The following is an 18374-nucleotide window of genomic DNA, read 5'->3' on the forward strand; positions in this document are numbered from 1 at the left end:
CTGGGTGGTTTGGACTTCTGCCAAGATGTAGACGTAGGTGGAGGAACCACCTTGCCTCTGTGCACAACCAAATCTAAGAACAACTATTTTTAACAACAATCACAACCAAGCCACACGGAAAATTGACAATAAGGAGTCCAAAGACATCTAAATGCTCAGCTAAACCGGTAAGAGAAGCGAAACCAGCAGCGGAGCAGGTTTGCAAGAAAAAATTCCCGGGTGGTGCGCGGAGTGCAAGCAGCCGAAGGCGCTGATCACCAGCTAGCTACGGGAGCGCACAGGGAAGAGGCGCGGCGGGCTGTCTGCGGTCGGTCGGTCAGTCGGTCGCGCATCTGCGTGCGGAGAAACCAGTGAGAAGGGAAGCCTGCGCGCAGCAGGCTCGCACAGTTCCGATGGGATAAACAAGCCGGGGCGAGTGCTGTGACTGGACGGGCTGAGCTAGCGGAGAGGACCGCCATTGCTCCTTCTCTGACCACGCCCCCACACACAGCATCACAAACCAGCAACCTGGGTTGCCCCGTCCAGGTAAACAACTAAGGCTTGGCTCCTCTTACTTAACAGCAGGAATAGACCAAAAATGGCTCTAGGACAACTCAGAGCCCCAGAACCGATAGATCTAAGCGATGAAGAAATAGCCAGTCTTTCAGATGCACAGTTCAAAACACTGGTTATCAGGATCCTTACAGAACTGGTTGATTTTAGTCACAAATTAGAGAAACATATGGAAGCTAAACTAATTGAAATGAATGGTAATACAAAGGAAACCAATAGTAATGGAAAGGAGATTGGGACTCAAATCAAGGGAGTGGACCAGAAGGAAGAAAAAAATGATCAAACAGAAAAGAATGAAGAAATAAGAATTCAGAAAAATGAGGAGAAGCTTAGGAACCTCCAGGACATCTTTAAACGTTCCAACATCCGAATTATAGGGGTACCAGAAGGGGGAAAGGCACAGCCACCAGTGGAAAACTTATTTGCACAAATAATAAAGGAAAATTTCCCCAATCTGGCAAAGGAAATAGACTTCCAGGAAATCCAGGAAGCTCAGAGAGTCCCAAAGAAGTTGGACCCAAGAAGGAACACACCAAGGCACATCATCATTACATTAGCCAAGATTAAAATGAAGGAGAGAATCCTAGAAGCAGCAAGAGCTAAGGGGACAGTCACCTACAAAGGACTTCCCATCAGACTGTCAGCTGATTTCTCAAAAGAGACCTTACAGGCAAGAAGGGTCTGGAAAGAGGTATTCCAAGTCATGAAATCCAAAGACCTACAACCAAGATTGCTCTACCCAGCAAAGTTTTCACTTAGAATGGAAGGACAGATAAAGTGCTTCTCAGATAAGACCAAATTCAAGGAGTTCATCATCACCAAGCCCTTATTATATGAAATGTTAAAGGGACTTACCTAAGAAAAAGAAGATAAAAAAAGATGAACAGTGAAAGGACAGCAAACTCACAGTTAGTAACAACCACACCTAAAACAAAAGCAAACTAAGAGGACAGCTAGATCAGGAGCAGAACCATAGAAATGAAGATCTCATGGAGGGTTAGCAACAGGGGAGTGGGAGGATGAGAAGGGGGAGAAGGTACAGAAAATAAGTAGCATAGACAGTAGATAGAAAATAGGGGGGAGGGTAAGAATAGTAGGGGAAATACAGAATCTAAAGAATTTGAGACACGTGTGCATGAACTAAAGGGGGAAATGGGGGGAGGGGTATGCAGGGTGGAGGGGAATGGAGGGGGGAATAGAGCAAATGTAATGGCATAATCAATAAAAAAATTAAAAAAAGAATCTGGGTGGTTTTAGTTCAAGGTTATTTCATGAAATTGCAGTTGAGCTGTTGGTTGGGGCTACAGCCTCAGAAGAGACTTGAGTCTCCTACGGAACCTGGAGGATTTGCTTCTAAACTCATTCATGTGGGGGGTTGGTTTCTGTCCCTTACCAAGTGGGCCTTTTCATAAGGCAGCTTAGAACATGGCTTTTCCCAAAGCTGGTGATGAGAGAGTGAGGAGTGATAGAGGGGCCAAGATGGAGGCTAGTTTTATTATAACCAATGTTGAAAGTGGCATGGCATCACTTCTGACATGTGCTGTAGGTCACACAGGCAATGGTGGAGGGAACTGTCCAAGGGTATGAATACTGATACTCAGGGACCATTAGGGGCCATGTTAGTGCTGTCTAAAAAATGGAGAGATGCTTTGTCCAAGCAAATACCCTGGTCCTCATTAAAATTTCTCACTTAGGTTTTACATTCTTTGATGATTCTCACTTGAGCCAATCTTTACTGTGATGGTTGCAGAATGGCTCATATATAGCTTTAAATGAATTTTAACTGCAGTTTGAACTTAAATAATGTATTTCGTACCTATTTCCCACTTAACTCCCATCATAACAACCTTATAAATTAGCTGAAATTGATTCTAAACCCTTACTGTTTTCACCTCCCCACATTGCCCTCTCCCATTATCCATCATGCTATCCTGGCTCTGTTCACTTTCAACATGGAAAGGTAGGTGAGATCTCAGGAGCTGGCTGTGGGTTGCTTCTCATCTTCCTAGTCCAGGACAGGCTGACAGATTAAAGATGAAAATTTGTTGGAAGCCCTTCTGCCAGTAATTTCTGCAGAGTAAAGAAATATAATTGGATAATTTACCTCCTGTTGAAATAGATTTTCTCACTCCATTATGGCTAGAAGTTTACAATTCTGTGGTACTTTGTGAGACAAAATTAAAATGCCCTCAGAGGCCTGAGTTTTTATCCTGGGGCCACCGGTTCTTAACCCGTGCCCTCAGGAGACCCCTCAAAATTGTAGACAACATTGTGAGATTTATACTGGTTATGTGCCTCTGCCAGAAACACCTGAGAACCTTTTTCTAGAGAGTTCATAGCTTTAAGCAGGTGTTGAGAGGTGTCCCTGGACCAGAAAAGGGGAGGATCATCTGATAGTCTAGAGTCTCAAGAGAGTAGGTAGTACTCTGGAGATGTCACCACACCCAAAGTCTGACCTGTCTGTGTTCACTGCTGGTTATCAATGTATAAACCAACACCCCAGGTTGTTCCTTCCCACTAAGAAAGAACATCTGAGGCAGAGAATGGAGAGGAATATTAATGAAACAAACACAACTGCCCTATAGCAAGAAACTGCCATGTGAGCATCCTTCTTTCCAGCAGGGAGAATTTATCACGTCTTGCTTGCTATTCAGGCTTTCCTGTTTTAGTCCATTATCCTCTAACTCACTCTTCTTTCAGATGGTGCTTGGTAAAGTAAATGACCTTTCCAGTTTCTTCCTTGGAGTCAAACTTTGCTCTGCACACTCAAGTCTACCTAAGTGAATATCCCATGTGCACTTGAGAAGAATTTGTATTCTGCTGCTGTTGAGTGGAGTGTTCTATAAATGTCCTTAGATCCAGTTGGTTGATGCTGTTCAGTTCTTCTATTTCTTTACTGATTCTCTACTTGTATGTATTACTGAGAGAGGGATGCTGACATCAACTAGTATTGTGGATTTGTCTATTTCTCCTTTCAGTTCCAACTTTTGCATTGTGCATTTGAAGCTGTGTTGTTAAGCACAAACATTCAGGATTACTATGCCTCCCTATTGAATTTTCTGTGTGTAATAGGCCAGTTTTTCTCTCTGGTAATTTTCTTGGCTGTAAGTGTATTTTGTTTGATATTAACACAACCTTTCTGATATTAACACAGCCTTTCCAGTTGTCTCTTGATTGGTATTTGCATGGTATATATTTCTCTTTTAAAATATATTTTATTGATTATGCTATTACAGTTGTCCCATTTCCCCATTCACTCTCCTTCACTCTGCACACCCCCTCCCACCCACATTCCCCCCCTTTAGTTCATGTCCATGGGTCATACATATAAGTTCTTTGGCTTCTACATTTCCTATACTATTCTTACCCTCCCCCTTTCTATTTTCTACCTACCATCTATGCTGCTTATTTTCTGTGCCTTTCCCCCCCTCTCCTCCTCCCACTCCCCCATTGCTAACCCTCCATGTCATCTCCATTTCTGTGTTTCTGTTCCTGTTTAGTTGTTTGCTTTTGTTTTTCTTTTAGTTGTGGTTGATAATGATTGTGAGTTTGCTGTCATTTTACTGTACATGTTTTTTGTCTTCTTTTTCTTACATAAGTCTCTTTAACATTTCATATAATAAGGGCTTGGTGATGATGAACTCCTTGAACTTGACCTTATCTGAGAAGTGCTTTGTCTGCCCTTCCATTCTAAATGAAAGCTTTGCTGGATAGATCAATCTTGGATGTAGGTCCTTGCCTTTCATGACTTGAAATACTTCTTTCCAGCCCTTTCTTGCCTGTAAGGTCTCTTTTGAGAAATCAGCTGACAGTCTAATGGGAACTCCTTTGTAGGTAACTGTCTCCTTTTCTCTTGTTGCTTCTAGGATTCTCTCCTTCATTTTTATCTTGGGTAATGTAATTATGACGTGCCTTGGTGTGTTCCTCCTTGGGTCCACCTTCTTTGGGACTTCCTGAGTTTCCTGGAATTCCTGGAAGTCTATTTCCTTTGCCAGATTGGGGAAGTTCTCCTTTATTATTTGTTCAAATAACTTTTCCATTTGTTGGTCTTCCTCTTCCCCTTCTGGTGCCCCTTTAATTAGGATGTTGGAACATTTAAAGATGTCCTGAAGGTTCCTAAGCCTCTCCTAATTTTTTTTTGAATTCTTATTTCTTCATTCTTTTCTGGTTGGATGTTTCTTTCTTCTTTCTGGTACACACCATTGATTTGAATCCCAGTTTCCTTCCCATCACTATCGGTTCCCTGTGCATTTACTTTCATTTCACTTAGCATAGCCTTCATTTTTTCATCTAATTTGCAACCAAATTCAACCAGTTCTGTGAGCATCCTGATTACCAGTGTTTTGAACTGTGCATCTGATAGGTTGGCTATCTTTTCATGGATTAGTTGTATTTTTTCTGGAGCTTTGATCTATTTTTTCATTTGGGCCATTTTTTTCTGTCTTGACACACCTGTTATGTAATAAGGGGCAGAGCCCTAGGTGTTCACCAGGGTGGCACAACCCACCTACCTCACTGTATTGTGACACTATATGTAAGGAAGGGGTCTGAGAGGGAACAATGGTGCTTGCTCCGGTCTCTGCCATATTTCAGTCACTTCCCCCACTTCCCACAAGCAAATTGGGCCATTCTGGCGCTGATTCCTGCATGGGTGGGTTTGTATACGTTCTAGGACCCTGAGGGTCTCTCCAACAAATTCTCTTGTGAGGCTGGAAGTTTCTCCCACTGCTGCCTCAACCCCCAGAGGTGTTTTCAATCAGTGGTTTGAAGCTTTATTTCTCTATGTTGGGGCCCTGGGTTGCACAGTTCTTCCCACTCCCCAGTTGTTTCTCCCAGTTTATCTGGGCAGGAATGTGGGACCACCCAGTCTGCAATTCACCACCTCACTGGGTCTGCCCACTGCTGCCTTGCCGGCCAGCTGCAGCCTCACATGCCCCACTCCACAACCCACCACCTCACTGGGTCTGCTAGCCTCCACCTTGCCGTGAGTCCTTTCCACCTGGCTGCCTGTCTCCACCCCTCCTACCAGTCTGGATGATTGTGTCTTCTTTAACTCCTGGGTTGTCAGGCTTCCATACACTTAAATTTTCTGTCAGTTCTGGTTCTTTTTTTTAATTGTTGTACTTCTTTTGGTTGTGCAAGGAGGCACAGCGTGTCTCCCTATGCCTCCAACTTGGCTGGAAGTCTTGTATATATTTTTCCATCCTTTTACCTTTAAGCTATGTGTATCATTATATTCGAAGTGAGTTTCTTGTAGACAATATAGTTGAATTTCTTAAAACATTCTTTCTGGTCCTGGCTGGGTGGCTCAATTGATTAGAGCATCATCATCCTGTATACCAAAAGGTTACAGGTTTGATCCCCAGTCAGAGCATGTACAGTATGCAAAAGATCGATGTTTCTCTCTCTTTCCCTTCCTCTCTCTCTAAAATCAATAAACATATACTCAGATTAGGATTAAACTTTTTTAAAGATTTTATTTATTTATCCTTAGAAGGGGAGGGAAGGAGAGAGGGAGAGAAATATCAATGTATGGTTGCCTCTTGTGTGTCCCCGCTGGGACCTGGCCTGCAACCCAAGCATGTGCCCTGACTGAGGATTAAATTTTTAAAAATATTTTATTTATTTATTTTTAGAGAGAGGGGAAGGGAAGGAGAAAGAGTGGGAGAGAAACATCAGTGCGTGGTTGCCTCTCATGTGTCCCCTACTGGGGACTGGTGTGCAACCCAGGCATATGCCCTGACTAGGAATCAAACCAGCAACCCTTTGCTTCACAGATCTATGCTCAATCCACTGAGCTACACCAGCCTGGGCAGGATTAAATTTTTTTAATTCCTCCTGACAGTCCCTATCTTAATTGGTGTGTTTATATTATTTACAGTTAATGTAATTATTGATATGCTTTGACTTAGATCTACCATTTTATTGTTTTCTTTTCTTTCACTCTGTATTTTTTGTTCCTCTTTTTCCCCTTTCCTTCCTTCTTTTGGGTCATTTGAACACTCTTTAGAATCAATTTTCACTTATTTATTGTAATTTTTCACTATATCTCTTTGTATAGTTTTTTAAGGGTTGCTGGAGGGATTGCAAAATATATAATTAACTTTTCAGTCTATCTAGAACCAATATTTCACCACTTAAGTTGGTAATCAACTCTTTATACTATCATTGTCTTTATATACATACATTGAAAATCCCATCAGAAAATATAGTTTTTGCCAAAAATCTAGTTTTCACTTATACAATCAAAAATATTTTAAAGAACTAAAGATAAAAATAGCCTACTATACTTATTCATATGTTTACTATTTCTATTGCTCTTCTTTCATCTCATGTTCCTTGCTTCCTTTTGGTATTTCCCTTGTGTCTGAAGAACTTCCTTTAGCAATTCTTTTAAAGCAGTTCTACTGGCTATGAATTCTCTCAGTTGTACTTTATATAAGGATGTCTTTATTTCACCCTCATTCTTGAAGGATATTTTCACTGAATATAGAATTTTAGGTTGACACTTTTTTCTTTCAGCAAATTTAAAATGTACCACTTCCTTCTGACCGCCATGTTTTCTCATGAAAAACTTGTAATTGAAATCATTATGTCATTTTTTTCATTGATCTCAAGGATTTCTATTTTAGTTTTCAGAAATTTTATTATGATGTATATGGGTTTCTTTGGGCCTATCCTGTTTTGGGTTTGCTCAGCTTCTTGCATCTATAGTTTTGTGCTTTTCAAAAACTTGAGGAATTTTGAGCCATTATTTCTTTTTTTAAATATTTTTATTTATTTATCTTTAGAGGGCAAGGGAAGGAGAGAGGGAGAAAAACATCAATATATGGTTGCCTCTCATGTGTCCCCTGCTGGGAACTGGCCTGCAACACACCCCAGACGTGTGTCCTGACTGGGAATTGAACCATGATCCTTTGGTTCACAGGCCCATGCTTAGTCCACTGAGCTACACCAGCCAGAGCCATTATTTCTTCAAATGTTTTTTGGCCCTTTGTTCTTTCTCCTCTTCTCTAGGAATCCAGTGGCATATATGTTAACCATTTTGTTGTCCCAAAAATCCCTAAAATTCTGTTCATTTTTTTCAATCTTTATTATCTCTTTTGTTCAGATTGGACAATTTCTATTGATCTACCATCAGGTACACTGACTCTTTCCTTTGTCATCTCTTTTCTGCTATTGGTTCTATCCAGTAAGATGTTCTAAAAGTTCTAAAATTTTCATTTGATTAGTCTTTATATCTTCTATTTCTTTGGTGATATTTTTTATTTTCAGTGTTGTTTCAAGACTATTTACAAATTGCTCATAAGAACTGCTTTAATCTTTGTCAAGTAATTCCAACATCTGTACCATTTCGTTTTCTGCTTCTGTTGCTTGTTTTCTATATGAGTTGAGATTTTCATGTTTCTTCATGTTGCCAAGTAATTTTAGATGGTATCCTGGACATTCTGATTACTGTATTATGAGACCTTGAGTCTTGTTTAAATCCTTTGGAGAATGTTTGTTTATTTAGTTTAGTAAGCAATCTGTATGCTTAGGTTCAGACCACAAGTTCCAACCTGCTTTCTGTTAGATGCCATGAGGATTTGTCCCACATGCATACCACTCAGTGGTCAGTCTGTGACACAGAAGGAATTCTACCCACAGTACCACTCTTAGTCCTTGGTATGCTAATTAGAATCAGACCCATGCATGTACAAATAGAAGATGGGCCCAAGAGATCACAGACAGTGTTATGGGCTTGCATTCCTGTGCAAAATCTGTCTTCACTATCTTCAGGTACTTTCCACTTTGCTTGAGCTCTCCTTTCATTCCTCCATCCAGAAACCACCTATCCCTATGATTGTGCTGCCTCTAAGACCAAGTGGCAGGAGGACAGAGAGAGAACATAAAAGCAGCAGTGTTTGGCTCTGCCCTTTTGGAGCTGTAGCTTTGCAAAATGAAGAAGAATGTCCTCTACCCTCAGACTTTTGATTCCTGTAGTTTCCTGTTGCTGGACACTCTGCTGTTGCTACCCCTTGCTGCAGAACTGCCTCAGGACCAATGTGTGACAGAATGAACAGAAGGGAGTGGGAAATTACCAGGGGATTCCTTCTACTCTCTCTGAACCTCAGGAGTTTCCTCTTCTGCTCCTTGAACCAGATCTAGAGGGTTTCTCTTGGATCTCTGTCTCTGCACCACAGTATTCACTTGCAATTTTCAGGCTGTACTGAGTTCAGGCTGGGACATACTGGAGGATAAAATGGAGAACTCACCACCAACTAGGTGGTAGTTCAATTTCTGGTGTTCTTCCCTGAGCTTCCTAATATTTGCCTTTCAAGGTTCTCAAACAGCTGCGCCATACATTTTGTCCAGGTTGTATAATTATGTAGCTGTGTTCAATGAAAGGAAATGAAGTAGGTGCATATGTACTCCTTATCTGGAACTAGAACGTGTGTAATTTTTATTTGCATTATAAGCAAGGTAGTTGTCATTTTTCAAATATATAGGACCTGGGGGCCTGGGTAAATTAGGGGGTGGAGTGACTGAACAAAAAGGAAAAAGGACTCATGGACATGGACAGCAGTGTGGTGATTGCTGGGGGGGGGGAGTGATATATAAGGGGACTAAATGGTAATGGAAAAATACAATAAAGGATAAATTTAAAAAAATACGGGACCCAGATTGGGATTGTATAAATTCCTTAATTTAATCATGGGAAGGAACCCTAGTGATAAAAGGTGATATTGCCATGGGCAAGATGCTATGGGGCTGAGCTCAGTGGTCTTTGATTTCTGTAGGCACCATGGCTGAAGAAACAGCCCCGGCAGTTCTAGAACGGCACCAAGGGTCCCTGTACTCCCTCTTTCCTGACCACCATGTGGAAAAGTACTTTGACCAGGTGGACATCTCCAATGGTTTGGATTGGTCCCTGGACCACAAAATCTTTTATTACATCGACAGCCTGTCCTACTCAGTGGATGCCTTTGACTATGACCTGCAAACAGGAAAGATCTGTATGTATTTTTTCCTTATTTTCTTAATACTGCTCCTTAGTGAGCTGCCTATTTCTCCACTTATGTGAAAAGGTCAAATTTGTCAAATAGAGAACTTTCCATTGTTATTATCCCAGTATGGTAATGATTACACAGACTTGACTATGATTCCAGTCAAGCCATGGCTCTTACACAGCTAAATGTGACCACAGTTGGCATAATATGGATGGATCTTTAATCCTCTTTCTTGCCACCATCACTAGAAAGAGGTTCACTGTAAATGTATCCTATTTTACCAGGAGGTGCCTAAAGGCAAATAATATACAGTAGAATGGGATAGAGAAATAGGTTAGAATTTTGGGTTGATATTTCTTATTTTCACTTTAGTTAACTATAGGCAAGTGCTCAGAGACAAATTAACAATTTTCAAAATGGAAAAGTAAAAATAAGTAATTACAGATTATTCAAGTCCATCAATGGGCTCTAAACGACCCATAGTTGGAAACTGCGAGGGAAGGAATCATTGAGAAGAATTTAAAAAGGGAGTACTTGAAAATGTTTCATGAAAGGTGCCAAACCACAAGAGTAAAACTAATAATTAAATGACTTGAATAGTATCACAAGACTCTCGTGTAGCTTTAATCACAGATAAAACATTCCAGTACAGCTGTTTGAAATATGTAGTGCTCTTGATTCAAAACCATCAGAAATCCGAGTTGAATGGAAGTCGGACAACTACAGACTTAAAGAAATCACATCCATCCAGACCAGAAGGATTGGGTAGAGACGTTGAATGGACTAGTCCCACATCCACTTGCGGTGGATAAAAATTCGAGATGGATTCCTTGAGGGTGAGGAGTCTTAGCCTCACACCAGGCCCCCCAGCGCAGGGTTCCAGAGCCAGGAATATAAGTCCCCATAACTTTTGGCTGCAAAGACCAACAGGGATTGAGTAGGTGGAAGAAACTTCTATAGTCCCAAGCAGTTCTTCTTAAAGAACCCACACATGAACTTGCTTAGATGTACTCTCTCTGAGCTCCAGCACTGGGGTAGCAGCTTGAAAGGCACCAGTGGAATATAGAGAATCCGAAGTGTTTGGCATCAAGGCAAAAGCCGGGGGCCAGCTTTCTCCCACAAAGAAAGTCAGGTAGGGCCACAAAGCTGGCAGGCAGGTGCCATTGTGAGACTCCATCAACCTGGCTAACACTGTTTGCCCCAACCTGGAGATTCACTGAGACACTGTCCCACCCAAGTTACAGCTGTTAACAGTGGCTTTTCCATATGAATGGCTGGTCCTGGCTGTGCTTCATGACTTCCTAAATCCTTTCAAACAAACAACAGCCAGCCTCAGTGAGCCCCCAGCCCCTGTACCTCTTGCTAAGTGGTCCCAGGTACAGCACCAAAAGCAGTCAGCCTAGGTTTGCAGCCTAGCTTCACCTGAGAATCTCCAAGCCAAGCACAAGTAGTGGCCCTTTCAGATTGCTCTATAGCTCAGGCAGTGTGGCCCTGGGTAAAACACGAGGTGGGAGGCTGACCTTGGCCTACACCACCTGGGAAACCCCAGAGCCGGCACAACCAGTGGACAACTACAGGTCACATTGGAGCACCACAACCCTGCCCCTGCACAGCTGATCCTCCAAAGAGATCACAGGTGTGATTGATGGTCAGTGGTCACAGCCAATCCTTGCAACTGACTGGTCTGGGTAAATCCCTCTCATTGACCTGCCAACAGCAACCAAGGTTCAACTACAAGAGGAGGGTGTACTCAGACCACGTGGAGGGAGCACCTCAAATACACAGCTTGGGTTATAGGGGAGGCTGTGCCACTGGGCCCTACAGGATACCTACTACATGCTACCATGTAGCTACCAAGACACAGAGTCAAAGCAGCTCTACCTAATACATAGAAGTAAGCACAGGAAGTCTGACAAAATGAGGAGACAAAGAGACATGGCACAAATGAAAGAACAGAATAAAACTACAGAAGAGTTAAATGAAATGGAGTTTCACAAAAATGAAAAGCAATCTATCAGACGAAGAGTTCAAAATAGTGGTTATAAGGATGCTCAAGGAACTTAGTGAGAACCTCAGCAGCATAAAAAAAGACCCAGTCAGAAACAAAGGATACACTAATTGAAATAAAGAGTGATTTACAGGTAAACAAACCAGAAAAGCTGGTGTTCATGCTGCCTGTCGCCCACCAGACCCAATAAGCAGTTACAGGGATTGAATCTTTTTTTAAAGGTTTTATTTATTTATTTTTAGGAAGAAGGTAAGGGAGGGATAAAGAGAGGGAGAAAAACATTAGTGTGCAAGAGATATATCCATCAGTTGCAGCCCGCACACCGCCAACCGAGAACCCAGCCCACAACCCAGGCATGTGCCCTAACTGGGAACTGAACCAGCAACCCCTGGTTCACAGGCCCCCACTCAGTCCCCCTGAGCCACACCAGCCAGGGCTGAATCTCTATGGGCACTTTATTCAGATGGTCTGCAATCTGAGAGGATGGCAGGTTTATACCCTAACAAACCATTTTAATTCCATTTTAAAAATGACTTTTTTTTATAAGTAGGACAAAGTGTAGGTAAGGAGTGTGGAATTTAGGAAAAGTTAATTGGATTTAAAAACCTGCAGCATTCTCATCCTGGACAGTAATCTTTAGCTGTATCCTGGGCGGTGGGCATCTCACTCTGGAGCACAATGGCCCAGATACCCTCTTGAATTGCTTGCATCCTTCCTGAGGCACAAAGGTGGAACTGCTTATGGTCTCCTGGAGTCAGGGTGGGTCATACCTTCAGTTCCTGGAACAATAGCTTTTACTTGCATTGATTACTAAATAGCTTATTAGCTATTACTTAAACTAAAAATTTCCACTTTTGAGTTCCCCATCAACAACAGTTAAACAGATGAAGCCAAGAATCAAATCAATGATTGGAACATAAGGAAGCAAAAAACAACCCATCAGAACAAGAAACAGAAAGAACCCAAACAAATAAAGATAGTGTAAGCAGCCTCTGGGACAACTTCAGGTGGTCCAACATTTTCACCATAGGAATGACAGAAGGAGAAGAGAAAGAGCAAGAAATTGAAAATCTATTTGAAAAAGTAGTGAAAGAAAACTTCCCTAAGTTGGTGAAGGAAATAGACATGCAAGTCCAGGAAGCATAGAGAGTCCCAAACAAGATGGATGCAAAGAGGCCCACTTCAAGACACATCATAATTAAAATGCCAAGGGTTAAATATAAAGAGAGAATCTTAAAAGCAGCCAGAGAAAAGAAGATGGTTATATGCAAAGGAGTGCCAATAAGACTGTCAGCTGATTTCTCAAAAGAAACTTTGCAGGCCAGAAGGGATTGGCAAGAAATACTCAAAGTCATGAAAAGCAGAGACCTACAGCCAAGACTCTTCTACCCAGCAAAGCTATCATTTAGAATGGAAGGGCAAATAGAGCTTCCCAGACAAGAAAAAACTAAAGGAGTTCATCATCATCAAACCATTATTATATGAAATGTTCAAGGGCCTTATTTAAGAAAAAGAAGACCAAAACTATGAACAATAAAATGGCAAAAAATACATTATCTATCAACAATTGAATTTAAAAATCAAACTAAGCAAACAAGAACAGAAACAGAGTCATGGATATGGAGAACATGTTAATGGTTGTCAGATGAGAGGGGTGTGGGGAAGAATTGGAGAAGTTAGTGGGTTAAGAAGAACAAATAGGTAGTTACAGAATAGACATGGGGATGTAAAGTGCAGTATAGTAAAATGGAGTAGCCAAAGAATTTATATGCATGAACAATGGTGTGGGGATTGCTTGAGGGAGTGGAGGGTGCTGAGTGGAAAGCGGGGGAAGAAGGGAGCATTTGGACAACTGTAATCGCATAATCAATAGAATATAATTTTTAAAAAAGAAATAAGCAGTGCTCTTTGTTATTACTGTTTTTACCCATTTTACTTATTCATGGTTTTAACATGTTTAAATGCCTCAATTTTATTACAGTAATGACCTGCATTTTGTAGTGTAAAGCTCCTCTGGATTTTGATGTTTGTTTTGTGCATACTATGATTCTCTCTTTAAGGTCACTTAGTTGGTTTCAGAAACCAACTCTCCTCCTTTCAAAAAGAAACACTTCCAATATTTACTTTTGATAAGGTGATTATGGAGCATTCAGTTGGGTAGAAACAACTCATAAAATAACAGAGGTCTAATTGCAGACTGAAGTATATTTGAAGTGGGCATGCAGGGCTTCAATTCAGGTCAGCATCAAAAACATCTATTGGACCCCCTGGCAATGGGCAAGGACACACCTAATTGGTGGTGTTGCTCTTATATCAGTCAGGGCAAAGCAGTCCTTAGTTCAGTCCTTAGTACAGTCCTTAGTTCATCCTAGCTTGTTGCCTGCATTGGTGGCTAGAGCTGGTTCATGCCTGTGGCACATAAAAAAAAATCTATTGGTATTTTATTAAGAATTCTGTTTCTTTTTTTCTCTCCTCCTCGGGAAGCTCAGACAGACATGTCTGTACCCAAACTAAAGGGAATGAATCCACCCCAAATCATATGGTAAAAATCCTTTGTTGAGGGATGCCCATTCACATTTCTAGACATTGTTTAGAGTTAGGAATCCTTCTCAATCATCCTGCCTGTGGTGCCCATACACCAGACCGTGGATAAGCAGAAGTGATCAGTATTTATAATCAGCTCAGTTGCTCTTTGTTTGATGCTCAGTATTGAGTGACCTGTTGTTTTGGAGCATGTGAGTGTATTTAAAGATTTTATTTATTTTTAGAGAGAGGGGAAGGGAGGGAGAAAGAGAGGGCAAGAAACATCAATGTGAGAGAGAAACATCGATCTGTTGCCTCTCATATGTGCCCTGCCCAGGAACCAAACCCACAACCCAGGATGTGTCCTGACCAGGAATCAGACCGGAATGACACCCAACCAACTGAGCCACACTGCTCAGGGCTGTTTTTCATTATTGTTTTTGTTTTTTAACCATAGCCAACCGTAGAAGTGTTTACAAGCTGGAGAAAGAAGAACAAATCCCAGATGGAATGTGTATCGATGCTGAGGGGAAGCTGTGGGTGGCCTGTTATAATGGAGGAAGAGTGATTTGTTTAGATCCTGAGACAGGTAGGCCCATGGCACAATGGGAAATCACTGTCATGTCTAGAAAACACCAGACACTAGGGACTGCAGAAACTTCATTACTAATAAAGTTAGACAGCAATATATTCAAAGGCCTCAATTGTATGATTTTAGAAATAAAGGTCAAAGATACAGGCTGAAATTTGTAGTCAGAACTCCTTTTCCTGTGCATGTAAGTACTTTTGCTCAAAAATAAATAAATTATCAGGGAAGGTAGGTTAAATACAAGACCTCCATCATCTTCTTTAAGCTTCTCTGTTGTTCTGCAAGGGGTCCTGAAAGCTTTCACAAGTTGGAAATTTGCTAGCAGTAGACTTTAAATAAAATATTTGGTGATCTAGGGAAAAGACTCCAAACCGTTATGCTGCCTGTTGATAAAACAACTTCATGCTGCTTTGGAGGGAAGTTTTACTCTGAAATGTATGTGACCTGTGCCCGGGATGGAATGGATCCTGAGGATCTTTTGCGGCAACCTAAAGCTGGTGGAATTTTCAAGGTGATTTGGCTACTTCTTTTAAGGGTGAAGTGGGAGATCATTGGATAAGTAATTGAGTGATCAGTGCTTTTTCATACTTCCAAAACACAATTCCATTTAGCATTGTAATCTCATCATGCTAGACCTAAAAACATTTTAGATTTTCTAGACTGAAAATTATCTGAAGTTCGAGACAATATTTTGAGACTCCTTTGTACAGTTATTAAAAATATTTTTTACTTCAGTAATGTTTGCTGAAATTCTATGAATCAGTAGAATGGACTTAGGAAACCAGTATTTGAGACATGTTTATAAGATTAGTTGATTGTTTTAATGTCACAGGAATATTATTGGATCTTTTAACTTTCTTCAATGAAACAAACACCTATAAAAATTATAGACCTTTTGAGCTGAAAAGAAGTGTAAAATCATTTTATTCAAATCTCTTTTTCAACAGCTGGAAAGATAATATAAATAAATTCAGTTTAAATCCAAGTTAGTTGTAAATGATTATTACCTGTGTGAATAATTAAATAATAAATACCTAATCAAGTAATTCCTTTGTATGATAGGAAATAAAACAAGAATAATAGGTGGTTAAATATATAATATAAATCATGAAAATAATTTTAAAGAATACTTGTGAATTACTTTTTATCACAGTTTCTCTCTTTTTTTTTTAACAGATAACTGGCCTGGGGGCCAAAGGAATTCCTCCCAATCCTTATATAGGATAAGTGACAGGCCTTTCCTACTGGAGGAAACTTTGAAGACAACTAAAAAATTCTGGACTGAAATTTCAATCTAGTTACCAAAAGATGAGGCAATGATATAATAATTAAATTTTTATTTTCTATTTTTAAAATGTAAATATTTTTAACAAGGGGTGGCAGGTGGATTTGATAACATGCCATAAGTCCTTCTGCAAATGTACTACATAAATGTCAAGAATTGTTCTACTGTCAGCCAGCCTCTTGACTATGAAGATTGCTGGTAGACAGGGGGAGAGGGAAGAAACTGTATCTGTTCTGTATTCTGCATTCCATACTTACTATACCTAAACCTTCAAACAAACTAATAAATAATAATCTGGTAAAGTCATTATAATTATGTTCCTTGTTATATTCATCATCATTGTAAAATGTGCTGCAATGGTAACCTACATTCATATTACTCTTCCTATGTATATTTTTTTCTGAATGTTTAATTTTTATTACATTTTTCCCATTACCATTTAGTCCCCTTATACCCAACCCCCCATGCAGTCACCACACTGTTATCCATGTCTATAAGTCCTTTTTCCTTTTTGCTCAATCTCTCCACCCACTAATCTCCCTCCCTCCTTAACTGTCATATCCTGCTCTGTATCCAAGACTTTGTCTGTATTTTGCTTGTTAATTCAGTTTGTTCATTAGATTCCAAATATAAGTGAAATCATATGGTATTTGTCTTTCTCTGACTGGCTTGTTTCACTTAGCATGATGTTCTCCAGGTCCATTCATACTGTCACAACAGGTGAAATTTTCTTTTTATGACTGAGTAGTATTCCATTGTTTAAATGGAGGATGGGTGGCCTGTCAACAGGATGTGGTACCCAGTGGGGAGCCTCCCAACATTGTGGGCCCCACCTAGGGAGTGGGCTGATGTCAGTAGCATACCTGATATACTAGAGAAAGCCCTGTGTGTGGTTGGGGAGACCCTGTCATGGTTCAGTGCTCATGTGATTGAGTGTTTTTTTCAGCTTTGCAGGCTGAGATGGAGACCATACTTCACAACACAGTGAAACTATGTGAACTCCAAGGACAAGAAGAAGTCCTGAAAGCCACAATTGATGCCCTAGAAAAAGAGCTGCAAGCAGCAAAACAGCTCCAATCTCCATCCCTGGACATAGCAGATGAGTTGGAGTTGGAGGAAGATGACATTAATGCAGAACCACATCCCCAGAAGGCCTGTCCTGTAGTGTTATAAAAATGAAATCTCAGCAGCCCGTGGAGCTTGGGGGAACTCTGGCAGGTCCCATTCAGATGACAGAATGTACCACCTACCGTCCCTATACCCAGGCCACACTGGTCTGTCTCACAAATCAGTTTTGCCAGCAACCTGGGGAGCCCTTAGCCACATGGTTCCTGTGGGTTTCTGTGGGATTTAGGGGTGGATAGCATCATGTGCGCTGACAATGAGGTGAAAAATTTAGCTTCCATCACTACTCACCCCTCCCTGCACCAATGGCTGCAGAATAGCCAGAGGCCCAGTGAGGAGCAAGGCTCACATACTTTGATGGAGTGGGTAATGGTGGCTATCTGTACAGTCTGGCAAATGTGGGAGTGTGCCCGACACTGTGAGCAAGTGGCAGTCCTTTATAGACTTAGGGCAAATCCTGTGAGTTTTGGGCATGTGCCAACCTATGTTCAATCCCCAAACACAGGGCCCTAATGATGACAGTTTTACAGCTGGAATGCCAGATCTTGTACTCCAGCATGCTCCCACTACCTAATTTGGGTTGCTCAAGGTGATTCTAGCTTCCTATGTTGGCTGTTACATAAATGACATCAAGATGATGGTGGTCAGTCTGGGAGAGGGAGAGTCTCACAGTCAGCAAAAAGCTGTTCCTGCAGTCTCTTAGAATTCCTTTTTTTCTCAGTCAAACAGCGCCCCTGTGAAGGGTGACCAGAAAACAGATGTGGTCTGACCTTTTAGGGGCTAGATTCTATTATATTAAGATTGACAGGAGGACTTAGGGCCAAGATGGAGGCATAGGTAGACACACTGTGCCTCCTCGCACAACCAAAATTAAGGACAACAAAAATTTAGAAACAAAAAAACCCCCCCACAACTGACAGAAAATTGAACTGTATGGAAGTCTGACAACCATTAATCCAGACTGGTAAGAGGAGTTGAGTCGGCGGCCGGTGGAGAGAGTTCGGGACAGGAAAAAGCAGTGACTGGTAGACCCGGGTGTGCAGGCGGTAGTTGGCAGACCCCAGGCACAGGGTAGCAATGGGCAGACCCAGTGAGGGGCGCAAGGCAGTTGGCTGACCACGGTCACATTCAAGCACAGATAAACCAGGCAATAATGGACAGCAAGAGAGACCGCGAAACTCAGGGCCCCAGCAACAGGAAATAAAGTCTAAAAGCACCGATTGAAACCACTTGTGGGGGGTGAGGTGCCAGGAGAGACTCCCAACCTTACAGGAGAGTTCATTGGAGAGACCCACAGGGTCC

At 41.3% G+C, this 18374-nt stretch overlaps 1 protein-coding gene and 1 pseudogene across 6 annotated transcripts in view; both read left to right on the forward strand.

Annotated features, from left to right (window-relative positions):
• The window catches only part of RGN (regucalcin), a 27651-nt gene extending 11055 nt beyond the window's left edge, over nucleotides 1-16596 (forward strand). For 4 of the 6 annotated variants that reach the window (XM_037160352.2, XM_037160362.2, XM_037160343.2 and 1 more), the window contains 4 exons: nucleotides 9333-9548; nucleotides 14531-14662; nucleotides 15019-15173; nucleotides 15839-16596. In XM_037160352.2, coding sequence (XP_037016247.2) covers nucleotides 9333-9548; nucleotides 14531-14662; nucleotides 15019-15173; nucleotides 15839-15889 — 554 coding nt within the window. In that variant the 3' untranslated portion in view covers nucleotides 15890-16596. Of the gene's footprint in view, nucleotides 1696-9332; nucleotides 9549-14530; nucleotides 14663-15018; nucleotides 15174-15838 lie in introns of those variants that run through there. The other 2 variants (XM_037160380.2, XM_053670625.1) reach the window with 2 other exon arrangements.
• On the forward strand, nucleotides 13813-13972 carry LOC119060455 (uncharacterized; annotated as a pseudogene).
• Nucleotides 16597-18374: the final 1778 nt, after the last annotated feature.

The sequence above is a fragment of the Artibeus jamaicensis genome, unplaced genomic scaffold (genome assembly GCF_021234435.1).
Source record: "Artibeus jamaicensis isolate MK-2021 breed Jamaican fruit bat unplaced genomic scaffold, CSHL_Jam_final contig_60, whole genome shotgun sequence".
NCBI classification, from domain to species: Eukaryota; Metazoa; Chordata; class Mammalia; order Chiroptera; family Phyllostomidae; genus Artibeus; species Artibeus jamaicensis.